The 26,894-nt window shown below is 45.5% G+C and overlaps 1 protein-coding gene across 2 annotated transcripts in view; it reads right to left on the bottom strand.

Annotated features, from left to right (window-relative positions):
* st3gal2 (ST3 beta-galactoside alpha-2,3-sialyltransferase 2) overlaps positions 1-26,894 on the bottom strand; it is a 140,231-nt gene that overhangs the window by 45,637 nt on the left and 67,700 nt on the right. For both annotated transcript variants that reach the window (XM_078400622.1, XM_078400623.1), the window contains exon 3: positions 8,311-9,567. In XM_078400622.1, the coding sequence (XP_078256748.1) occupies positions 8,311-8,649 (339 nt within the window). In that variant the 5' untranslated portion in view covers positions 8,650-9,567. The remainder of the gene's footprint in view (positions 1-8,310; positions 9,568-26,894) is intronic.

Here is a 26,894-nt window from a genome sequence, read left to right as displayed (position 1 = left end):
CGAGGTGGAGATGGAATCAAAACGGGATGCATTTCCAGGACCTGGCCCCAATTTTTGGAAGTAATACTTTGTAGGGACATAGGGATTGGCTGGGAGAGTTCGAACCCTCGGATTGGCTAGCGAGGTCACCAGGTGTGCCAGCGCGGGAGAGATAGTCAGTCTAGCGTTGAACTCCGTTTAGGTAAGACATTAGGTAGTTGTCTACAGTTTGAGTGTTGCGATTGTCATGGAGTTTTTGGACCATGCAATAAACTTCGTCTGCAACATCCATCCGCTATCAGACTCGCTACATTGGTGACCCCGACGTGATCAACGATCACAAGAGCATGTCGCAGGTAGGAGCGAACAGTGGGCAGCCGAACGCGGGCGGCGTTCACCTACCCCCGTTCTGGGCCCATCAACCGCACCTGTGGTTCGTGCAGGCAGAGTCCCAGTTCCACCTCAAGAAAGTTGCGGAGGACCAAGAGAAGTTCCACCATCTGGTAAGCTGTCTACAGGCCAAGGTGGCCGCGCGGGTGGGACGGTACCTGACCAACCCTCCCCAAACCGAGAAATACGAGGGGCTCAAGAAGCTCCTGCTGAGGACTTTTGGCTTTAGCCAAAACCAGCGGGCCCTGAAGCTCCTACATTTACCGGAGCTAGGGGATCGGCTACCGTCTGTCCTGATGACAGAAATGCTAACCTTGGTCGGCGACCACCAGCCTTGCATGATGTTTGAAGCGGCATTCCGGGAGAAATTGCCCCGGGACGTCAGGTTAGTGTTGGCGGACGTCTCTTTCGAAGACCCGGTAGCGTTCGCAGAGAAAGCCGACGCGCTCGTTAACGAGGGCTCCACACGAGATGACTCGGTAAATCGGGTTTCGAGGCCTAGCAGCAACCGGCCGCGCGGCCAAGATGGCGGCGCATCGGCCGCCATTTTACAGACAGCCAGCCAAGACGGGGCTGCAGCACCCGCCATTTTGCAGCGGGCCCAAGCAACAGAGCCGCACAGGCGCGGCTGGTGTTTTTTCCACAAGCGATGGGGCAATGAAGCCCGAAATTGCAGGGCTCCGTGTTCCTTTCCGGGAAATGCGTCGGCCGATCGATTATAGAGGCAGTCTCGATCGGCCGCAACCGCCGCCTCTACGCCACAGATCGAGGTACCGGCACCGTTTTTCTGGTCGATACGGGAGCGGTCGTTAGCATCGTGCCTCCCTATGGCTGCGAAGTTCGAGCAGGTAGGAAGGGTCCGTCCCTCATTGCGGTCAACGGCAGTCCCATCCGCACCTACGGCAAGAGGGCCATGTCCCTGTCCTTCGGGTCCGAGACCTACCATTGGGATTTCATCGTTGCCGACGTGGGCCAGGCCATTCTGGGCGCGGATTTCCTCTGGGCTTTTTCGTTGGTCACAGACGTCCACGGGAAGGGCCTACAACCCTCGGCTAGCAGTATGGAGCCTGCTACTCCTCCACCTGCCACCCCACCCTGCCCGTCGATCCAGGCCATCACCACGGCTCCCGGTCAGTTCGCTGCGGTCCTCGCCGACTTCCCGCAGCTCCTCGTACAGCGGTTCGCTGCCCCTTCCGCTAAACACGGTGTCGTCCACTTCATCCCTACCGAGGGGCCGCCTGCATTCGCCCCTCCCGACAAGCTGGCCATGGCTCGGGAGGAGTTCCTGAATTTGGAACGACTGGGGATTGTTCGGCCTTCAGACAGTCCGTGGGCCTCCCCCTTGCATATGGTCTCTAAAGCATCTGGGGGGTGGAGACCATGTGGGGATTACCGGCGTCTTAACGCTGCCACCCGGCCTGACCGCTATCCGATCCCTCACATACAGGACTTCTCAGCCAGCCTCGAGGGCGCTACGGTTTTCTCGAAGATCGATTTGGTGCGGGGATATCATCAGATCCCTGTCCACCCACCGGACATTCCCAAGACGGCTACGATTACTCCGTTCGGGTTATTTGAGTGGTTGCGCATGCCGTTCGGTCTCAAAAACGCGGCTCAGGCATTCCAGCGTCTCATGGATCATGTGGGTCGCGGATTGTCTTTTGTGTTTATTTATCTCGATGACATTCTGGTTGCTAGTCGTTCGGTCCAGAGCACCTGGTCCACTTTCGCACTGTGTTCCAGAGGCTGCAGGACCACGGCCTGATCCTCCACCCGTCCAAGTGCCAGTTCGGCCTGTCCGCGGTGGATTTCCTGGGTCACCGGGTCACACCGGCCGGTGCCACTCCTTTGCCCGCGAAGGTGGACGCCGTCCGCTCTTTTCCCCGCCCTACCACCATCAAGGGCTTGCAGGAATTCATGGGCATGGTGAATTTTTATGACCGGTTCGTGCCTGCGGCAGCTCGGATCATGCGCCCGCTTTTTCAATGCCTCGCGGGTAACCCCACTGAGTTGGTCTGGTCCACAGCTGCAGAGGCGGCTTTTGACGCGGTCAAGCTGGCCCTCGCCAACTCCACCATGCTCGTGCACCCCCGCTCCTCTGCCCCCACGGCCCTGACGGTGGATGCCTCAGACGTGGCGGTGGGTGGGGTCTTAGAGCAACAGGTCAATGGTCACTGGCAGCCTCTGGCATTTTTCAGCCGGCAGCTCACTCGACCTGAGCTGAAATACAGTGCCTTCGACAGGGAGCTTCTGACCCTCTATTTAGCTGTTCGCCATTTCCGGTATTTTTTGGAGGGCCGCTCTTTTGTTGCCTACACGGATCACAAACCCCTCACGTTTGCTTTTTCTAAGGTTTCTGATCCGTGGTCGGCCCGCCAGCAACGGCACCTCACCCTCATTTCGGAATTCACCACAGATGTTCGCCACATAGCGGGTAGGCTGAACGCCGTTGCTGACGCCCTGTCCCGGCCGGCCAATTCCTCTGTTGCTGCGGTGGGGGGCGAGGTGGATTTCCAGGAGCTAGCGGAGGCTCAGCGCCTGGAAGGTATTGCCTCAGCGTACGCCTCCACCGCCTTAGGGTTGCGGTTGGCCCAGGTAGCGTGCGGCCCCACAGGTACCACACTTTGGTGCGACGTTTTCTTTCCTCGCCCTCGCCCGGTTGTGCCGACCGCCCTTCGGCGTAAGGTTTTTGAGGCCATTCATGGCCTGGCACACCCGTCCATTCGGGCGACCTCGGCCATGGTGGCCGCCCGATTTGTCTGGCACGGCCTGCGGAAGCAGTTGGCCGCCTGGGCCCACGCCTGCGTCCCGTGCCAGACCTCCAAGGTCCACCGCCACGTCCAGCCCCCGTACCAGAATTTTGTGGTTCCGCCCGTCCGTTTTTTCCACATTCACGTGGATTTGGTTGGTCCATTGCCCTACTCTAGGAGCTACACTCATCTCCTGACCGTGGTCGACCGTTTTACTCGTTGGCCGGACACCTCGGCGGCCTCCTGTGCACGGGCCCTGGCGTTACATTGGGTTGCCCGTTTCAGCGTCCCGCCCATCATCACTACCGACCGGGGCGCCCAGTTCACCTCGTCCCTCTGGGCCGCGCTTGCGCAGCTGTATGGGTCCCGCTTGCAGCAGACCACCGCTTATCATCCCCAAGCTAACGGGATGGTAGAGCGCTTCCACCGACAGCTGAAGGCGTCCCTCTGTGCCCGCCTGACCGGCCCTGACTGGGTCGACCAACTGCCTAGGGCCCACCTCGGCATTCGCATGGCCCCTAAGTCTGATCTGGGTACTTCCTCGGCGGAACCCGTCTACGGCTCGCCCCTGCGGGTGCCGGGTGACATTCTTCCCTTATCCTCCCCCCTGCCGTCGTCCGTCCCGTCAGTTTTGGCTTCTCTCTGGGCCCGGGTAGGTTCCCTGGCCCCAGTCCCGGCCTCTAGTCACGGGAGTACCGCAGTGCATGTACCGGCGGACTTGCAGGACTGCGAGTTCGTTTTCTTCCGGCGGGATTCCCACCGCCCCCCTCTGCAGCCGGTCTACCAGGGCCCATTCCAGGTGCTGAAAAGGGGGACGGTCACCTTAATTTTACAAGTGGGCACCCGACAGGAGCTCGTCTCTGTCTCCCGGCTGAAACCGGCCCACTTGGACCAGGACCGTCCCGTGCTGGTGGCCCAACCTCCTCGCCGGGGCCGCCCTCTGGCCGGCCCACCTGGTTCCCCAGCTGCGTCTCTTCTCCCACCGCTCGGGCCTCCGCTGCCCACGGCTGTTTACTCTGCCCCCTCCAGCCGCGCCCCCATCGCCTACACCTGCAGGGTCCCCCCTCCCTCCCCCTCCAGCGGCGCTCCCATCGTCTCCACCGGCGGGGCCTCCCTCGCCTCCTTCGTCGCTGGCAGTACCGGCCTCCCCTCTCCGTACGCGTTCAGGTCGGGCGGTCCGGGCGCCCGTGAGGTACGGTACCGAGGGTTCTGGGGGGGGTCATGTAGGGACATAGGGATTGGCTGGGAGAGTTCGAACCCTCGGATTGGCTAGCGAGGTCACCAGGTGTGCCAGCGCGGGAGAGATAGTCTAGCTTTGAACTCCGTTTAGGTAAGACGTTAGGTAGTTGTCTACAGTTTGAGTGTTGCGATTGTCACGGAGTTTTTGGACCATGCAATAAACTTCGTCTGCAACATCCATCCGCTATCAGACTCGCTACAACTTGAACAATTTTAACACATTGGACACAGAGATCTGGCCTGGTTTGTTAACACAATTATATTATTATAATATGCTGTGTGCATTTTCTCTTGTATTTAATTTTGTGAATTTAACTTCATGTAAATACTGAATTCTGCATCTATGCATCACTTGTTGAGGGCTTCCTTAATTATTGTCACTATCATTGGCCATGGTAATCACTTTAGATAATTAAAAATCATTTATTTCTAACTAAATTGGCCCCCATCACATTCATGTTTCCAGCCACTTAGTCCATCCTATTCCTGGGCAATTGTCTTAACTGTTACAAAATATTCATAATCTCTCATTATAAATCACTGTGAAATGAAATTTAGACCCCATTTCTATGTCATCTCTTAGATCATTTATTTCCAGGTTAATTTGGTTATTGTAATTTTGTCCCAGTGTAAAGTGATGGGAAAATCAAGGTGAAGAACAGGATTAATATCATTGCTCCAAGAGCCATACTCATTCATGTAACCTGTTTTTACATGTGAACTTTGGCAGCAACTTGATGATGCAAATATTGAATTTATAGGAAATTAAACTACGCCTAATATTTACATCCACCCACAGCAGGCAACTAATAGACTCCACTAACTAGGCAAGGACGACGTTCCTAGCCAACATTATTGTGTTCCTGGTATTTAAAAATTGCTTTTGTATCATACGATGCCACTTTTAAAGAAAGGAGAGAGAGAGAAAACAGGAAATTATAGACCAGTTAGTCTGACATCAGTGGTGGGGAAGATGCTGGAGTCAATTATAAAAGACGAAATTGCGGAGCATTTGGATAGCAGTAGCAGGATCGTTCCGAGTCAGCATGGATTTACGAAGGGTAAATCATGCTTGACTTATCTTCTGGAATTTTTTGAGGATGTAACTAGGAAAATGGACAGGGGAGAGCCGGTAGATGTAGTGTACCTTGACTTTCAGAAAGCCTTCGACAAGGTCCCACATAGGAGATTAGTTTGCAAAATTAGAACACATGGTATTGGGTACTGACATGGATAGAAAATTGGTTGGCAGACAGAAAGCAAGGAGTGGGTATAAATGGGTCCCTTTCAGAATGACAGGCAGTGACTAGTGGGGTACCGCAAGGCTCGGTGCTGGGACCGCAGCTATTTACAATATACATTAGTGATTTGGATGAAGGGATTAAAAGTAACATTAGCAAATTTGCAGATGACACAAAGCTGGGTGGCAGTGTGAACTGTGAGGAAGATGCTATGAGGTTGCAGGGTGACTTGGACAGGCTGTGTGAGTGGGCAGATGCATGGCAGATGCAGTTTAATGTGGATAAGTGTGAGGTTATCCACTTTGGTGGTAAGAATAGGAAGGCAGATTATTATCTGAATGGTGTCAAGTTAGGAAAAGGGGACGTACAATGAGATCTGGGTGTCCTAGTGCATCAGTCACTGAAAGGAAGCATGCAGGTACAGCAGGCAGTGAAGAAAGCCAATGGAATGTTGGCCTTCATAACAAGAGGAGTTGAGTATAGGAGCAAAGAGGTCCTTCTACAGTTGTACAGGGCCCTAGTGAGACCATACCTGGAGTACTGTGTGCAGTTTTGGTCTCCAAATTTGAGGAAGGATATTCTCGCTATTGAGTGGGTGCAGCGTAGGTTTACTAGGTTAATTCCCGGAATGGCTGGACTGTCGTATGTTGAAAGACTGGAGCGACTAGGCTTGTATACACTGGAATTTAGAAGGATGAGAGGGGATCTTTTTGAAACATATAAGATTATTAAGTGGTTGGACATGTTAGAGGCAGGAAACATGTTCCCAATGTTGGGGGAGTCCAGAACCAGGGGCCACAGTTTAAGAATAAGGGGTAGGCCATTTAGAACAGAGATGAGGAAAAACGTCTTCAGTCAGAGAGTTGTAAATCTGTGGAATTCTCTGCCTCAGAAGGCAGTGGAGGCCGATTCTCTGGATGCTTTCAAGAGAGAGTTAGATAGAGCTCTTAAAGATGGCGGAGTCAAGGGATATGTGGAGAAGGCAGGAACGGGGTACTGATTGTGGATGACCAGGCATGATCACAGTGAATGGCGGTGCTGGGTCGAAGGGCTGAATGGCCTACTCCTGCACCTATTGTCTGATGTCTATTATCTCTGATGAACATGGGTAGGTGACATTTTGGGTCAGGGTCTTACTTCAGACTGATTGTAGGGAGGGTAAAAAAACAGGAAGAGAGGAGGGGCAGGACAAAGCCTGGCTGATAATAGGTTGATACAGGTGATGGTGGGTTTTAATTGGCATTTGGTGGACAAAGGCCTGAGATGAAAAGACAGAAGGTGTGAGACAAAAAGATTGAAGAGTTGCACATTTTGAAACTAAATTAAGGAATGTAGGGGGAGGGGGAATGGAGAAATAGGTGCAAGTCCAGATGGGGCACAGGAGGGGAGGGGTAAACAATGTGGGAGGGGGCATTAGGGAAGAAGGGTAGGGGTAAGGTGTTGGAGTTACCTAAAATTGGAGAATTCTATGTTCATTTCGTTGGTTGTAAGCTATCCAAGTGGAATATGAGATGTTGTTCCTCCAGTTTATGTCTGACCTCACTCTTGCAAAGGAGGACAGAAAGGTCAGTATGGGAATGAGAAGAGGAGTTAAAATGGTTATCAACTGAGAGATCCAACAGGCCTTGGTAGACCAAGTGTAAGTGTTCGGCAGGATCAAAAGGGTCACCAAGTCTACACTTGATCTTGCCCATGTACATAAGGACACGTGGGGAACACTGGATATAGTAGATGTGGTGAGAGGAGGTGCCCATGAACATCTGTCTCACCTGGAAGGACTGCTGGGGTAATTGGATGGACGTGAGGGAAGAGGAAGAGGAACAGGTATTATGTCCCTTGAAGTTGCAGGGGTATAAAATTATGGGGGCCATTGGTAAGCCACAGTCTGTTCCTAAGTTAAGGGGATTCAAACATTGTTTGGCATAGGTTTAAGGTGAAAGAGGAAAGGTTTAAAAAGAACCTGAGAAGTAACCTTTTTACACAGAGAGTCATGAGTATATGGAATGAACCGCCAAATGAAGTGGTAGAGGCAGGTACGATTACAACATTTAAAATATATTAGGGCAGGTATATGGATAGGATAGGCTTTTAAGGGATATGGACCGGGCGCAGGCAAATGAGATCAGCAACTACGTCAGCATTGATAAGTCGGGCCGAAGGGCCTGTTACCATGCCATAAAGCTCTATTATTCTATGTTTGGATGGAGAATGAACCTCAGAATACTAATCTCAACTCCAGTGATTTTATTTCCAATAGCTTGTAACTTTCTAGCCTCTCTGTCTCTCACTCTATTTCACTCTCTCCCCACTCCTGAATTTACCACCAACTGCATTAATCAGCATATTTTAGTGAAGACTAATGCATTTCCATAATTAGTTTCTAGGTTGGCAGGAGAGAAAGGAGGGAGAATGGGTTTGAAGGGGGATTCCGAGGAAAGCTGTTGAAATCACAAAAGGTTGTGTCTCTTGTGAGGTAATCTTTAGATTAAGGAGCGGATGTCAGATAAGATCAAACTGATTGTTGTTTAGGATGTCCACTGCATTAAGGTATCTTGTAACTCTAATTGCCTGGACTAAAACATTCAGTCATTTAGATTAAAGCGCTGGAATGGCAACAGCATTCACAGTGAAGTCGATAGTTTCAGAAGATTGTGAGAAAATTAAAAATGCATTCAATTTCAGATCAATTTTCTCAGTTTGCATGTACTTACCACCCACCAGTTGTACACATCAGGCTCCAACTTCCTATTAGCTTTTGTCCAAAGTGGCAGAATGTCTTCATCAAACTTATCATCGAACCAATGGGACACACCAGGATCACCCACACAATGATCACAAGCGCATGTCCTCTGACTTGCAAGGTTCTTATTTAACTTCTGAATGCCCAAGAAGCCAGGCAGCAGCTTGACACGATGAACATCCTCTGCAGATTGGCTCTGCAGGTAGGCCATGTTGGTCACACCCGTCAGTGTGTAAGTGAAGAACACAGAAGTCAGAAAGACAATGAGCAGTCCAAGGAAAAGGATACACACTCGAAGTGAGCACTTCATTGTTGCACTGTTGCCCTTGAGTGTGGCCTTTTAGCGTGATCAAAGATCCTCCCTGCTGTTAAACCACTTCAGCAAGCAGAACAAATGTCAAAGAGGAGTTCCAAAACCCAACTACACCTTTTATATTTGTCTAAATCACTGCAGCTTTGTGGTTTTAATTGGTGACTTCCAGACAATACTTCAACAGTTCCAATGCAGGAGTTAAAAATTCCAACTGAGACCGCTTGCTGGATGGCAATTAGCTTCTTCCTTTATTCCTCCCTTCTATTATAAATGTGACTGAAAATTCTGCTAAATCTCCTTTTGGCTCAGATCTTATGACAATTTTTAAAAAGCAATCATTCTTTGGAATATGCTTGATGGAATTAATCTTCTCATGCCAGCAAATGGCCAACTCAGTAGCTTCTTAAGCCACTGAGAAATGAAGGAAGCAGTTTCATTTCTGTGGTATAAGATTTTGGATTAATTCATTGAAACAGCTGTTTGATTTATCTTAAGACTGAGAGGCGCAATCCAGATCTCAAAACTCTCTTTTTCTTAACCGGAGCCCATTTCGAAGCTTCAGAAATGTCATAGCATGCTTTGCATGTGATTTCTGTTCATGAGAGGTATGTCTGTGAGAGAGCTGTTGCCAAGGTGACAATTAATATGTGCTCAAAAAAAGGAGTAAATCAGATGAGAGCAATGTCTCTTCATATTGTCTCACAAGTCCTCTGTATGTTCATTGTTTGTTCAGATTTCTTAATCCACTATCGAGTGAGAGATTGCATTAGTACTGAACAGCAATTATTCCCCTCCATGAACAGCAGAACTAATTAGATGGGTGTGCTCTGCTTTCTAAACCCATGCCAGGTTTCTTTCCGGATTCTGCAGTTGGCCCGTTACTCAGGACATTCTCAGGCAGGCAACTGACAGACACTGGAACAAAAGCAGAAAATAAAATTTAGTCTGCAAATGAAACAAAAACACGCTGCTCTTTTTTACATGGTTCAATCAATTCAAAGTTCTGAATTGGGAAATAAACAAACTTGTGCATGGTACATAAATGGCATTTAACCAAGTCATTGTGACCAAAATAATATTTGTTTTCAAATTTGCCCGCTCCTACCAGAAATCAGGAAGCTTATGGTGAACAACCAAAGGTTGGATCCAGACTATTCATCTGAAGAAAATATGAATGAAAATGTTCAAAGCTGGTCTCTGGTGGTACCTTCCAGTAGAGTTGAACAGATACCACAAGGTTGAGAATCAAGACTGGCCTACCAGCTCTCTAACCCAGTGCTGCAATAACTAGCAATCTTATTTGAAACCAGCTCCCTATATTGCCAAGGGAGTGAACCTGGAATTTTCTGTACTACACAGCTCAGTGGAAGACCAAATCTTGCATTATATGAACGCAGCCCAGATATACTTAGATTTCCATGGCAACTGTACTTTGATTTCGAGCACCCGATTAATTAAAAATATAATGGAACACAACATTTATTTCAAGAAGGGTCTTGAGCCGAAATGTTACCCGTTTATTCCCTCCATCGATGCTGCCTGACCCACTGAATTACTTCAGCACTTTGTGTTTTGCTCAAGATTTCAGCATCTGCAGTTCCTTGTCTCTCCAAAGTAACAGATGAGCTGTGTTTGGAAGTCCATAACCCGGGAGGTTCATTCCTGTCAGCCAGCTGAAAAGTGTACAGTAGAGGTTCTATATGGTGAATATAACTGGAATATTTTACTGTACTGCACTGTGGCACTCCAATTCCAGTCTTCAGCGCTGAAGCCCAGGCTGAATTAAAAGACTGCTGCACACTGGAAAATGCTTTGTATGAGAAATTAGAAGACTCCATCTGTTCTCTCAGGCTGATGCATTAAGATATGAAATAATTTTGGCATTATCCCATCAGAGATTTATATGGAAAAATTGGCTGTTGCTTTTTCTGCATTGCAACGGAGGCACCCTGAGATGCCCTGAAAATGTGCCATTGAAATACATGTATTTTTTATTTGCTTTTGCAAAATCCCTGACACACATTTATGTAGTCCTTTGCCAAGCATCCATCCACGTAAATTAGTCCTTGTCAGTGTGGCGTCTGAGCCACTGTTAAAAAATCACTGACTACATGCGGTCTTACATTTTAAACTGTATAATGACCTTTGTAACTCCATAAAGGAAACACAAAAGATATCTGCTAGCTTCTGAGATTTTCAAGATATTTCAGCAGAACTATGTCACTGCTTTATTATAATTTCCAATGCTTCCCTTTTAATCCTAGAAATATGGTCTATCCACATTGAGGCAATTTATTAAGAAATTAGGTCAATGCAAGTTCTACCCACCAACAGCTGTCGTTCATACCTGGGTACTTGTTATTAAAGCTTTACCAGCTTCAGATCTGATAGCTTTTCCTGGTGACTTTCAATATTCACTCCTGCTTATGCCCAAGGTAGTGTTTTATTAGTGCTTTTGTATACTGTTGACCAGGGTAAGTAAGAAGTTGCATCCTCGTCCTACTTTCTCCCGATCATTTCTAGCTTCACCTCCATCTGAACCAATACCACATGAAGATTTGTTATTCGTATCAGCCTGGGGGATTAATGCAAAGTAAATAAATATTCGGTGGTAGTTCTGTTCATCCTGTCTTATTTTATTGTCGAAAGTGCCATAGTTATTTAAAAGAGTATCTTAATGAATGAAATAGAGATGGACAGGCATATGCAGTATGTTAAGGAGAAGGGATCCAAGAGCAAAAGGTCTCAACAGTCAAAGGAATAAACAATGAAAGCTAGGGATGCATAAACAGTCAGGATTAGAGTCGCTCCTAAAAATACCCCATTCCATTGACCAGCCGTATCATGCAGGAACGAGGGGCTGAAGGGGCACCTGGTTAGTCTGGTAACATACCATATGCCCAATTCACTCTTTTTGGTGTTCTATGTAAATATGCTCAGATGGTGTAATAACAGAACTTCAACTGACTCAAGCTCCTAGCCACTGAAAAGAAAAAACAATTAGGAGTATCTGCCAATCTGTACGAGTATAAAATGAGTTATGTTGTGAATATGACAACAGGATAAGGCCAGGGTATGATATTTTCCACAATTAAATGACCCACAGAGGTGCTCTTTCCAAAGGTCACTCTTTTACTTTTACGATTTATGCATCCTTTCTTGGGTAACGTGGATTAGTTCTACATGCAATTAATAACACCACTGTGCTTGGTTCGCTGCAGAGATTTTCCATTCCACCATCTAATATCTATTCTTTGAAATATTTACTTATACCCTCACTGTCAATTGCATAGCTAATTTTTGCAATATCAGTAAATTTCTCTATCATGGTCCCTTTCCTTAGGTTTAAATCATTGATGTATATTTAAAACAAATAATGGGACTTAGTACTTAGTGCTATGGAACCCTGTTGGGACCACACGGTCACGAGGAAAACGTGAGGAAAACAGATAGCACTCGTAGTCAGGATTGAACCTGGATCTCTGGTGTTGCAAGGCAGCAACTCTATCACTGCGTTACTGCCCAATTTCTGCCTGCTGAGCTTACCAATTTGTCACAAAGCGGATCACTCTCTTACTCATTCCTGGCTACAATGAAGGATTTCATTCAAACTTATGACTGGGCAAATCCTCAACATAAGCACTAAATATTTTTAATACAGCTCTGGCCAAACTGAAAGGATGTGGGACAGGAAACCCATTTAGCATGACTTGCATTAACCAACTACAAGTTTATCTAAGCTGCTTGCAGATCATTTGTAAACATTGGATGTACTTGTTGAGGGTGCTCAGCTTCAAAATATTCAAAAATTACAGCAGGATCTTGATCATCTGGGCAGGTAGTCGAAAGAATGATTAATGGAGTTTAATACAGATATGTGTGACGTGTTTCCTTTTGGGAAGTCATACCAGAGCAGGACATTCACAGTGAATGGTAAGGCCCTGGGGAGTGTTGCAGAGGATTCTAGGAGTTCAAGTACACAGCTCCCAAAGTGGCGTCACAGGTAGATAGAGTGGTAGAGAAGGTTTTTGGTACATTGGCCTTCATCAGTCACGTTATTGAGTATATAAGTTGAGATATTATGTTACAGTTGTACAAGACCTTGGCGAGGCTGCATTTGGAGTACCTTGTTCAGTGTTGGTCACACTGCTATAGGAAGAATGTCATTAAGCTGGAAGGAGTGCATAGAAGATTTATGGATATGTTGCCAGGACTCAAGGGTCAGAGCTATAGGGAGAAATTGAGCAAGCTGCGACTTTATTCCTTGGAAGGCAGGAGCTAAGGGGGTGATCGTATAGAGGTGGATAAAATCATGAGGGGACTTGATGGGACCAAGTCTTTTACCCAGGGTAGGGGAATCAAGAACCAGCCGACATAGGTTTAGAGAGGGAGGGGAATTATTTTATAGGATCTGGAGGGCCTACATTGTTACTCAAAAGGTGTTAGGTATATGGAATGAGTTGCCAGAGGAGGTAGTTGAGGTAGGTACAATGATACAATTTAAAAGACACTTGACAGGTGCATGGATAAAAAAGTGTTAGAGCAATATTGGCTAAATATGGGAAAATGGGGCATCACGGTTGAGCTGGGCTGAAGGGCCTGTTACCATGCTGTATCAAGTCAAGTCAAGACAAGTCAATTTTATTTGTATAGCACATTTAAAAACAACCCACATTGACCAAAGTACTGTACATCAGTTCAGGTACTAAGAAACGAACATACAATGGCATACAAACATAACAGCACATACATAAACAGTTCACAGCGCCCCCTCAGAGGGCCTCAAACGCTAGGGAGTAGAAATAGGTTTTGAACCTGGACTTAAAGGAGTCGATGGAGGGGGCAGTTCGGATGGGGAGAGGGATGCTGTTCCACAGTCTAGGAGCTGCAACTGCAAAAGCACGGTCACTCCAGAGCTTAAGCCTAGACCGCGGGATAGTGAGTAGCCCCAAATCGACCGACCTGAGGGACCTGGAGATAGAGTGGTGGGTTAGAAGATTTTTGATATGGGAGGGGGGGGGGGGGGGGGGGCAAGCCCGTTTAGGGCTTTGCAGGTGAATAGGAGGAGCTTGAAGTTGATTTTGTACCGTACTGGGAGCCAGTGGAGAGAGGCCAGAATCGGGGTGATGTGGTCCCTTTTACGGGTACCCGTCAGGAGTATCGCTGCGGTGTTTTGGACCAATTGCAGGCGGGACAGGGACGATTGGCTGATCCCAGTGTCTAGGGAGTTGCAGTAGTCTAGGCGGGAGGAAATGAATGCGTGAATGATTTTTTCAATGTCGTCAAATTGGAGGAATGGTTTGATTTTAGCTATGGTACGAAGCTGGCTTTTACCACAGCGTTGACTTGCTTGTCAAACTTTAATACAGAGTCAAATATCACGCCAAGGTTTATGACATGCGCTTTGACTAGGGAGGATAGGCTTCCAAGGCTGCCTGTTATCGTTTTGATGGAGTCGGGGGGGGGGGGGGGGGGGTGAATAGGATGACCTCAGACTTGCTCTCGTTTAGTTGAAGGAAGTTCTGTGCCATCCAATATTTTATGTCCTCAAGGCAGTGCATGAGGCTGATTAAATTTGACCGGTTGTTGGGATTCAGGGGGAGATAAAGCTGTGTGACTATATCCAAGAAAGCTTTTTTTAATCAATATATAGAAATCCGTACTAGAGAGGGTAAGAGGTAAGTCAAATGAATGGTGTCATGGGGTGAGGGGGGGGGGGGAGACACCTTTCGACCAATGAGCATTACTACATGAATTTTGAAGTACTTATGGAGAAGGAAGGACTGTCCCACAAATTAAGGCCCTGACTTGGAGCAAGGCTGATTTTGCAGTCACTGGAGATGTACAGGGCATGTGTAGGCCAAGTGGGAACTTGCAGACATCAATTGGGAGAGTTTGTTTGCAGATAAAGGGATGACTGGCAACTGGGAGGTCTTCAAAAGTGGGAGAGCATGAGGACAGGGGCTGCATGTTCCTGTTAGGGTGAATGACAAGGAGAGCAAGTTTAGGACTCCAAAATGATGAGCGGGTCTGGTCAGGGCAAAGGGCATTTCTTTCCTTTGATGCACCACAATGCTCCAAACCTTTCAAATAAAGTGAACTATCAATTAAAGTATAAATGCAGCATCAGGGAGAAGTTCTAAGTAATGTAGTTTTATTTTTGGAGCAATATGTAATGAATCTCATTATTAATTACTTCCATAAAAGTTACTTTGCCTCTTGCAAGTTAAATACATATCAGAGTTGGATATGAGATCCATGAATTTCAGAAGTAGATTGAATGGCAATACAAAGGTGCAGAGTTCTCTCATCATCCCTCACCCATCCCCCCACCCTCTACCCAACTAAATTGATGATCTTGATTACATCAAGCATCGCCAAAGATATATTGAGTACCTACTTCACTTTTGTTTAAATAATCACTCACACACAGGGATATAACAATCCCAGATTTGCAGATGTGGCTGGAGCTGATGTGGTGACAATTCCTTAATCTTACTCTGAAATAGAACTTATTTCAATTAACACAATGTGACAGAGAAACAAAGGCTGATTATTTGAACAGTATTCATCATATTGTTGGGTGGGGGAGGGGGATGTGGCATGTCACCCTGCTCTAGGCGAGGTCCCAATCGGGGAGGGCTCCTTTAATACAGACATGTGAAGTGGCATCTTGGGTGTTGTGAAAACTCTGGTGTATGAGTGCCGCTCAGAGAGGGTCACACATACTAGTTAAAAAATTATGGAATTGGCATCCAGACGCGCTTTGAATGATATTGCATGCATTTGGGTATTAGCAAGGCTGACATGAAAAGATTTAGAATAAAAATTGCTGACATTATGATCCATGTTGTAAGTCCCAATTTTTCAACACATTTTATTCTTTATAGAGACTGAATTATGTAGCTCAGGATAATAATAATAATAATATATTTATTTTATATAGCGCCTTAACACATGCACAAAGCGCTTTACAAATACAATTAACATAGAAACAAACAGACAAACAGACAAACTATCCTGACGGAAAAGCGGCGAATAATCAACGCCAGCGTCCTCTCACGTCAGGGTCCAGCAGTAGACATTAAAGAACACAAGACACACAGATACAATTTTTTACACAAAACAGCCATCACAGTGATTGCTCTAGGCATACCCTCACTGTGATGGAAGGCAAAGTCTTATCTCCACCTCGTTCTTCTCCCGTGGCGCCACGAGGCGATCGAGGCTCCCAACCCCTTGAAGCCCCCACCGGGCGATGGAAAGTCCCAGGGTCGAGCCGAGCAGGCCGAAGAAAGTCCTGAGCCCCCACCGGGCGATGGAAAATGCCGCGGCCGAGCCACGCAGGGCGATGAGAGTCCTGAGCCCCCACCGGGCGATGTAAAGTGCCGCGGCCAGGCCACGCAGGGTGATGAAGGGCCTGCGGGCGGGTTGATCGTGCCTCGTGCTTCGGGGCGGTCGAAGCTGCTACGGCTGGAGCTCCCAAAAGCCGGTCGCCAGCCAGGGACCTGCGAACTCCCGATGTTGCGGTCTGCAGGGCCCACGGCCGAAGCCTCCGAGATGGTAAGTCCAGGCCCTGCGACCGGAGTCTTCAAGGTCGATCCCAGCTGGAGGCCGCCGACTCCACGATGTTAGGCCGTTGCGCGAACGGAGATACGACACGGTAAAGGTCGCATCTCCGTTGAGGAGGAGATTTTAAAAAAGGTTTCCCCCAACCCCCCCACCACCCCCCTACATACACAGAATTAAAAATAAAACAAAACGTACATTTAACATCAACAATGACAAAAAAACACAAAAAAAAACGGAGAGACTGCCGGTGAGCCGCAGCTGCAGAACACAGCCACGCCCCCCACAATAGTACAATACTGCACGAGAACAGGGGAGTCTGCTGCTGCATGTGCCTGAATGCAGGCATGTGTCTCACACCTTTGCTCTTCTTGGTATTGGAGTTTGTGGGTTTAGGAGTACAATGAGAGCAGCTTAGAATTAAATGAAATCCTGCCAAGGTATTTTGATGCCACTTTCACTCAAACGCTGCTCTTTCATCACTCAAAGACTGTCACTCTCATCTTATCCCTGCCTTGAAACAAGACCTTGATGAGGTCTGGTGAAACCCAATTAGACATCAGTGAACGGGTTATTCGTGAGTAAGTGCCACATTAGAGCCGTTATAGAAGACATCTTCAATTACTTTGCTTATAATTGAGAACAGGCTGATGGTATGGTTAATTAGTTAATTGTATCTGATCTGTTTGGTTTTGTGGACAGCATGTACCTAGGCACTTTTCCACATCCTATCGTAACATTCCTCAAACAACTTCGCAAAAGGGTAGTTGGTGCTGAAGTGAAAGCCTTGACATCCAGAGCATTATTTAGACAAAGAGTCTTTTTTTATGTGCAGTTATCCCCATCTTTCTTCGCTATCACTCATGAGGTAACATCTGCGGAGGGAATGGACGGACTTCAGCCTGATTGGAGTCGGGAGAAAAAAGCTGGAAAAGAGAGGTGGAACAAAGCCTAGCAAGTGATGGGTGGAATAAGGCAAGGATGGGATTTGATTGGCAGATGGATGGAGTAAGTGACAAGCACTGGAGTTGTAAAGGTGCACAAAAGGGATTAAGATAAGGAGTGAAGAGGAGTGAAAAGCAAAGTTGTAGAGTGGGATGACAGTGGAAAGGGAAGAAAGGGGTATGAATGGGAAATGGGGGACTTGAGAGTTAGAGATGAGTGTACAGAGGGGAAAGCGCAGGGTGACTGGGTGGGGGGAGGCAGGGGGATAGGTGGTGGGAGAAATGTATGTGTACCGGGGAAGGGATTGGGCACAGGAAAGGGTGGGTATTATTTGAAATTGGAAATTGGGTTTTAAGCTACTCCAATGGAGTAAGAGATGCTGTTCCTCCAGTTTTCACCTGGTCTCACACTGGCAATATAAGAGGCCAAGGACAGAAAAGTTGTTTTGGGAATGGGAAGGAGTGTTAAAAAGTCTTGCATCCAGGAGTTCCAGCAGGCCTTGGTGGGCAAGTGTTTAGCAAAACGGTCACCTAATCCATACCTGGTTCACCAATGTAAAGAAGGCAAGTAGCGAATGTAGCAGACGAGGTTTGTAGAGGTGCACATGAACCTCTGCCTCACCTGGAAGGGCTGCTGGGGTCCTTGGAAGGAAGTGAAAGAGTAGGTGCAGCGACAGGTGTTAGCTCTCTTGTGGTGACAGGAGAAAATACCCGAGGAGTGGGTGGGTTGAGTGGGAAAGGATGAGTGAACTAAGGAAGGAGAGGTCTCTATGGAAACCAGAAGAGAGGGGGGGGGGGGAGGGTTTGAGAGGGAAGGGATGAGTGAACCAAGGAGTTGCAAAGGGAGTGGAAACAGAAAGAGGCCTGGATGGGAAGATGTGACTGGTGATGGGATCACGTTGAAGGAGGCAGATATGTCGGAGAATGATATGTTGGATGGGAAGGTGGATGGGGTGAAAGGAGAGGATCAGATGAACTCTCTCCTTGTTCCATCTGTGTGGTGGGGAAGTGAGAACAGAAATGGTGGATAAAGAGAAGATGCGGGTGAGGACTCCATCCACAACTGCAGGGGGCAAACCACATTTACTGAAGAAAGGACACCTTGGATGTCCTAGATAGGAAAGTCTCATCGAGGGAGCAGATGTAGCAGATGGAGAAATTGAGAGTAAGGGATGATTTTCTTGCAAGAGGCAGGGTGGGAGGTGGTGTTGTAAAGGTAACTGTGGGAGTCAGTGAGATTGCGAAAGGGAGAGAAGTGTTAAAGATAGGTCTGGTATAACTGGAACATAGTGGCCCAACTATACTCAGTACCCTGACTGATGAAGGTAATGTACCAAAAGCCTTATTTAGCACCCCATCTACCTGTGAAGCCACATTTAGCTAAATGTGTACATGTACACCTAGATCTCTCTATTCTACGACGCTCGCCAGATCCCCACCATTTAACATGGTCCTGTCCTGCTTTGACTTCCCAAAATGCAACACCTCGAACATATCCACATTAAACTCCATTTGCCATTCCACAGCTCACTTTCCCAGCTGAACAACACCGAGGCTAGATGCGGGAAGATTGTTCCTGATGTTGGGGGAGTCCAGAACCAGGGGTCACAGCTTAAGGTTAAGGGGGAAGTCTTTTAGGACCGAGATGAGAAAACATTTCTTCACACAGAGAGTGGTGAGTCTGTGGAATTCTCTGCCACAGAAGGTAGTTGAGGCCAGTTCATTGGCTATATTTAAGAGGGAGTTAGATGTGGCCCTTTTTGCTAAAGGGATCAGGGGGTATGGAGAGAAGGCAGGTACAGGCTACTGAGCTGAATGATCAGCCATGATCATATTGAATGGCGGTGCAGGCTGGAAGGGCCGAATGGCCTACTCCTGCATCTATTTTCTATGTTTCTATGTTTCTACCGCAATTCTAGATAACCTTCACTGTCTATGACACCTTGTACATTCTCATCCAAATCGTTAATATAAACCACTAATAGCATTTCTGACGCCCTTTTGTTTCCTTTTCATCTCTAGCCTTTGTCACTTACTCAACCTTTCTACCAATCAATCCTTCCCACCCAGCCCCCTCCACCCCCTCACCTGTATCCACCTATCACTTCCCTGGCTTTGTCTTGGCCCCACCTCTCTTTTCCAGTTTTCTCCCCCACTCCAATCAGTCTGAAGAAAAATCCCAAACTGAAATATTGTCTATCCATTCCCTTCACAGATGCTGCTTGACTCTCTTAGTTCCTCCAGCACTTTTGCTCAAGATCCAGCATATTTTAGGTCTAGATGTAGCTCATTATTGTTACGTGTACCAAGGTACAGTGAAAATCTTTATTTTGCATGCGATCCGAACAGATCAGATATACGATACACAAATAAAATCAGGTCAAACTCAAGTACTTTAGATAGAGTGAATTGGAAGATGCAGAGGGCAGAATCTGCAGTTTCTTGCATCTCCATGGGAACAAACTTCCCCACCTCACATTCCTGTAAAAGAAAGGTTCCACATGTCCCAAGTAGGGTCCAACAAGCTATCTAAAATATGAAGATGATGAAACTGCAAAGTTGCTGGGGACGTGAGTATATGGAGAAGCACACTCAAGATCTGGTTCCTGTAATGAAGAAAAGGTTTAATGATGTTGCATTGATGGTCAACATCAATCATCCATTCAATGATAGTCTCATGTCATTAAGCATGATCATACCTCACAAAAATTTAACTAATATTGCTGAAGTGGACAATTCAGAATTGGCAAACTCTGCCGCAACTTGGGTTTGTATTTTTAGGGTCTAATTTGGTAATCCGGTACACATCAAGGCGGCTCCTGTCATTTCCACTTTTCCATTCCAGCAGCAGACTCAGGGTAGGCCATGTTGAGCCCAAGGACTTGGCTGCAATCAACAAAGAGCATTTATAATCATGGGCTTAGAACATTCTAATATCTGTTTTTCCTCCTCACATCTTCTCAACAGAAGAATCGGATGGTTTAAACGTGGCCTCTCAGCATTTGAGAAATTGTGATATGTGAAAAGCTGCAAAGGACAGATGCTCCAATGGGAATTTTTACTTCTGCCATCAAGGACCGAAGTACCCCATTCCAAAGGCCCTGATCCTCTGATGGCTGAATCCCATCTTCAGGGCCCAATTATCCAGCAAATGAAATACACCTCCCAGTCCAAAATCCCCAGATACATGGACCAGAACCCAGGTCCCAGTCCTCCTATGACCAAAGTAACTCCAGCCCAAGTAGTATAGACATCAACCACTGACTTCCTTTCCACTCTCGCACCCCATACCTGACCTTTGTTCTCAATGATGGGTTTTTTTGTGTGTGATTTACAACACAAATATGGACATGTGTAGCATTAATTTTGTATTCCCCAAGACCTTGAAAGTACCGATTAGATGGTCGGAGAGACCAACACGAATATCCTAGCACATAGCTGAATACCTGTTACTGCCCACAACATTGTAATATCATTACTCACACAAGTGTGCCAAGCACTCGAATTAAGTACTGCAAATTGGAAGCATTGGACAATTCAATCCGCAGCAAAGTTAAATGACATGTTCATATTCAGTTAATTCTGTTGGCATCAACCAGAAGTGGTGTGTAAATGCATCATTATCAATATTTTGGTTACTGTAACGTCTAGTCACCAAACATCAAAATGAAACAAATATACATCTAATTAAAAAAATAAAGTAAATAAACTGGGAATTCAAACAAAATTTAAATCAAAGTTAACTTTATCCAGAGTAATATATCTATCAGTTATTTAATGATGGCCAGTAATAAGAACAGTTCATACATGTCATTCCAGATGGGCTTTAAGTAATAGCCATAAACTGCTGAACCAGGCAATCTCACAGATGATATCTTGACTGAGCAAACAAATTAATTGTAATCATTCCTAAACATTATTGATCAATCCAAGTATGGAAGAGAGTATGTGCTCAGTATCTTAAGCAGTTTATGAAATGGAAGCCAAGGATTTGTGTATGAAAGTGAAATTCCATGTGCTAGATTACAGGGCACACATTTGGTTCCTATTGTTTATAACAATTATTCTTACTTATGGATAATTTTCTGGGACCCCTAGACCCCTGAAATGTACGCATCCAAAGCTTTCCTGAGCTTTGCACTTGCAAAGAAGCCCATCATGACAGGCACACAATCACAATACACGTCAGAAGACACAGGTGGCTTTGTAATGACTTTCACTTAGAATTTTACTAAGCAATGGATAAAAAGGTACACTGCACTTGCATATGTTTATATGCTCAATGATGATATCCATTATGCATTTTTTATTTACCAATCAGAACTGTAATTAATCGTATTTATAGCCTGAAGTAACCACATCTAGATATTGGCAAATATAGGCATATAGCAAATAGGCATCACATAGGCAAATAGCCAAGTAGAAACGTTAAGCATTATTTTCACATCAACTGTCCAAAGCAGTTGAAAATATGAGATGTTGCTCGATGCTGGATTATTCTGGACAACCTTTAACCAGATAATATCTGGAGCATTTTTCAGTTTTACTTTGCTCAACACTATTGTGAAATTTAATGTGATTTTTGCAGCAATTCCATTTTACCAGTAGTAAATGTAATCTGGTTGCAAAAATACTCCTTTTCTCCATAGATGCTGTCTGACCCGCTGGGTTACTACTGCTTTTTTCGGTTTAGCTTCGGTTTAAACCAGCATCTGCAGTTCCTTCCTACACATTATGTTTCAAGTAATTGAAACCAAAAATAATAACAATAAAAAAAAAATTCTAGCCCCACATAATGAGTTCATTTATTAAATTGTTTTTCCTTGAAGGCCCCAAATATGAAATTTCAATCCACAAAGATTCTCCATCAGTGTAGCAGTTGGGGAGCTACAATTGGCCTCCCAGTTATCAGTCAGGATTCTGAGTCATTATCAATATTTGCACACCCTGGAATGTATGTGTGTGAACATATTCTGAAAATAAGATCAGCAATTTCTATGGTTGTAAAGATGCCACTATCCTCTAAACAATCGTGCACACTGCAGATTATTGCCAAACACCATACAAAGCAAAATAAAACAAAGAAAAGCAGCAAAAGACAGAAGATGATTGACTCAAGAGAAAAGAGGGAAAATGCCAAGCATGCGTATTGCAACTAGGATTGATAACCCTCCAGAATTGTTTAGCAGTCTCCAGAAACTGAAGATGAATCTCAAGAATAAATTCAAAACATGCCTGGGGAAAAGGAACATAGGAAACATTAAATTAAGTTGTCTATTTTTTCATTGATTTAAATACTTGTTCATCAGTTACAGAAATATTGCAGATGAGGAAAAAGGCTGCTCCAGTAATGGATGGCATTTAATTTAATAGAGTGACATCTAGAAACATGCATTGGAAATTGTTGGCAAGCACAGGTCTAGATACATAGAACAGTTCAGAATGTGTTGGGAGTAACTCAGCAGGTTAGGCAGCATCTCTGGAGAACATGGATAAGTGAGATTTTGGGTGGAGATCTGAAACGTTACCTATCCATGTTTTCCAGAGATGCTCCCTGGCCTGCTGAGTTATTCCAGCACTTTCTGTCAATTTAATAATAATAATAATGATAATAATAATATAATAATAATAATAATATAATAATAATATGCCTTTATTGTCATTGTACACAAGGTACAACGAAATTAGAAATGCTGCAACTGATAACAGTGCGACAGTGCAGAGACAATTGCACAGACATACGAACCAACACAACAAATGCCAGTATCATATAAAAACCGATTTAAAATCCTAATAAATAATGAGTGGGTTAAACACTTAAAAATTCTTAAAAGAAAGTTTCTTTTTTGAAAATGATAGTAGCCGAATCATGTGCTTCCGTTCACTGTTCTTATTGCCCAGGGAAAGAAACTGTTCTTGAGTCGTTTTGTCCTGGCCCTTAGGCTCCTATAGCGCCTCCCAGAGAGCAGGAGAACAAACAATTCGTGTCCCGGGTGAGTGCTGTCCTTGATTATGACTCTGGCCCTGTTCAGACAGCGCGAGCTGGTGATGTTCTTCAGAGAGGGTAGTGGACAGCCGATGATTTTCTCTACTGTCCTGATGACCTTTTGGAGGGCCTTCTGGTCTGCAGCCGAGCAGCCAGCATACCACACAGTGGTGCAGTATGCTAGTACGCTCTCGATGGTGGAGCGGTAGAAGGTCACCAGCAGATTCTCCTTCAGTCTGTTTTTCCGAAGTAATCTTAGGAAATGCAGTCTCTGCTGTGACTTTTTCACTACCGCCTTGGTATTTGCAGTCCAGGTGAGGTCCTGGGAGATGGTGGTCCCTAGGAACTTGAAGGTGGAGACCCTCTCCACTTCCTCCCCATTTATATGAAGTGGGGTGGAAGCCGCTCTTTGTTTCCTGAAGTTCAGCACTATTTATTTTGTCTTGCTAGTGTTTAGTGCTAGATTATTTGCCTCGCACCATCCGGACAGAGCACGGACCTCGTCTCTGTACGCAGACTCATCCCCTCCAGTGATCAGACCGACCACAGTTGTGTCGTCTGCAAATTTGATGATAGAATTGGAGGGGTGGATAGGAGTGCAGTCGTGTGTGTACAGAGCATAGAGGAGGGGGCTCAGCACACAGCCCTGCGGGGAGCCAATGCTAAGCGTAATGGTGGAGGAGCTGTGGGGGCCGATCTTAACAGATTGTGGGCGGTTTGTGAGGAAGTCTCTTAAATTTGTTTATTAACCAACATCTGCAGTTCTTGTTTCTACATAGAACTGTACAGCACAGGAACAGACCGTTCGACTCACAATGTCTGTGGAACACAATGCCATTATCTGCCTGCACTTAATTTATACCCCCTACTCCCTGCATATCCATATGCCAGTCTAAAAGTCTCTTAAATGTCACTGTCGTATCTGCCACTGTTAAAGTTGAGATGGCAATGCATCTGAAGGATGGATGAATGCTGGGATAATAATAATAATAATAATAATAATAATAATATTCATTTATTGTCATTGCAACGAGTACAACGAAATTAAAAAAATAGCCAATCCTGACGGTGCGTACAAACATATATGCAATAAATGCAAAAACAAATAAATACATAAATACAATTAAATACAATTATATTAAGTACAAGATTTTTTAACGGTGTTGCCTAGTGCAAAGGTAGTGTTCAGTTCTCGTATGGCCCTGGGGTAAAAACTGTTCTTAAGTCTGTTTGTTCGGGATTTGATCGACCTGAAACGTCGACCAGAGGGCAAATGAACAAACAGACGGTGGCCGGGGTGGGATGGATCTTTTATTATTTTGCCTGCTCTACTGAGGCAGCGTAGGCTGAACAGGTGCTCCAGGGAGGGCAGTGAGCAGCCGATGATCTTCTGGGCCGTCGTGATGACCCTCTGAAGGGCCTTCCTGTCCTTTTCTGAGCAGCTGGCATACCATGTGGTTATACAGTATGCCAGCACACTCTCGATGGAGCAGCGATAGAAGGACAACATGAGCTTCTCCTGCAGGTTGGTTTTCCTGAAGATCCTCAGGAAGTGGAGTCTCTGCTGTGCCTTCTTTACTGTGGTGATGGTGTTGGTTTGAGGTAGGACGTTATGCAATGAAACAATTGGAAATACACCCTAATATTGACAGCTGAAACTGTAATAATGAGGTGGGTGAGTATACACTAAACTGCAGATTTACAATCAGTAATATGTGATTATGTATATATTTAAACACACACACACACACAAACTATGAATGGTGACAGCAGAGATTCCAAAGTGTTTCCATTACAAGCCTTTTGCCTCGACATGCAATGCAGTTTCTCTCTGGTTAATTTCACCCAGGCTCACAAATTTATGCTCAGCATGAATCTATTTACTTTCCATGTCATTGTCTTCTGAACTTAAAAGACCAGACGTTTTCACCATCTGGGTCTGTTTAAGAATCTCACCCTTGCTGATGTTCTGCATACAACATGTGAAACTGCATGTGATCAATCCTAGCAGGCAGCTGACATTTTATGGGAAACTACATCACCCCAAGAAAAGGGCAGTTTAACAAACAAGTCAGCTTGTTAATCCAACATTAAAATGTTCTTGACTCCAACCTTTTAAGAAACATTGCAACTCATGTCAAGTAACACAAAACCACAGTTTTTTGTCATTAATTCATGATATGGGCATTGTAGGTAAATCTACTTGCACAGATCTACTTGCACTTTATTCTGTTTTAAAACTGTTTCTAATTTGTTTCATTGGGTTGTTTAAATTAATACTGATTAGCTAATTCATTTATTGCATCGTATGGGAGGCGCATTCCCAATCTCGTTGAACCCCTGTACAATGACAATAAAGATATATTGTATTGTATTGTATTGTACAACATTAGGTATTATGTTTAAGCACAAGTTGGTGGTGACACACTAATGCTGAAGTTCTTGTAATGTGGGTACTCTCACGGTGCTGTTGTATAGGAGTCCCAGGATTTTGACCCAGTGACAATGAAGGAATGGCAATATATTTTTAAAATAAGGTTATGGAATTTGGTGGGGAACAAGAAAGTGATGCATTCTTTTGCATTTATTGTCCTTGTTCTTCTCAGTGTTGATAAATGAGGGTTTGGGTGGTGAATTGACAGCTTGCAGAAATACATTATGTGAATGATATGCATTGCAGTCATGCTGGTGGTGGAAGGAATGAATGATTAGGGTGGTGAATTTAGATGCTAATCAAGCAGGCTGCTTTTTCCTGCTTAGGTGTTAAGATTCAAATATTGTGAAGTGCACTCGTTTCGGCAAAAGCAAAGTATTTGACTGTTCTGCACACATATGCTCAAGTGATGGATATATGTCAGGAACGTTATAGTGAATGAAAGGCTTTGGGAAGCTAGGAATTGAATCATATGCCCCAGGATCCCCAATCCCCAACCTGCTCTAATAGTAACAGTATTTACCGTGCACGTCCAGATATGTTTCTGGCTATTAGACACTCTCAGGATGCAGAAGGTTGGGAATTTAGGTGAAAGTTGGAGATTCCCATTTCCTGGCAATTGCATGATGCAAATGATAACTGTTACTACCGTTAGTTACTCACCCAGGCCTAAATGTTGTCTGGAGCTTGCTGGATTTAAAGGGTGAGAGCTCAATTCACCATTGTGAATCATTAATAACAATTCCCACTCTAGCATGAGGGAAGATCAATGCTGCAACAACTAAAGTTGCCTGTGTCCCCAACACTGCACAAAGGAACTCTTCCAGCAATGTATTAGGGCTCAGAGGATCAACTCCAACAGCCACAAATCTCCTTCTGTGCTGCGCATAACTCAAATTCATAAATTCACAAAGCCTTCAATTCCCTCATCCAAATCATTGATATACAACGTGAAGTGTAGTGGCCCCAGCACCGACCCGTGCGGAACACCACCAGTTACTAGCAGCCAATCAGAAAAAGCCCCCTTTATTCCCACCCTTTGCCTTCTGCCATTCAGCCAACCTTCTATCCATATTAGTATCTTCCCTCTAACACCATGACTCCTGCCAGGAGACTGTTTTTCTTTTACCCAGTGGTGAAAAGCATTCTGTAAAATTCACTTTAGAAGCCAGACTGCCTTGTAACTATAGCAACAACCGTCACTTGACAGAATGCTCCTGCTAAACATTAAGAGCAATTCAACAGGTACACAGGCTTGCTCCAAAAACGAGGCAGATGCTCAGAAGCCATTTATGCCTTGGTAAGTGGA

Source organism: Rhinoraja longicauda, chromosome 6 (assembly GCF_053455715.1).
Source record: "Rhinoraja longicauda isolate Sanriku21f chromosome 6, sRhiLon1.1, whole genome shotgun sequence".
Lineage (NCBI taxonomy): Eukaryota > Metazoa > Chordata > Chondrichthyes > Rajiformes > Arhynchobatidae > Rhinoraja > Rhinoraja longicauda.
This window is presented reverse-complemented; position numbering and strand designations above follow the sequence as displayed.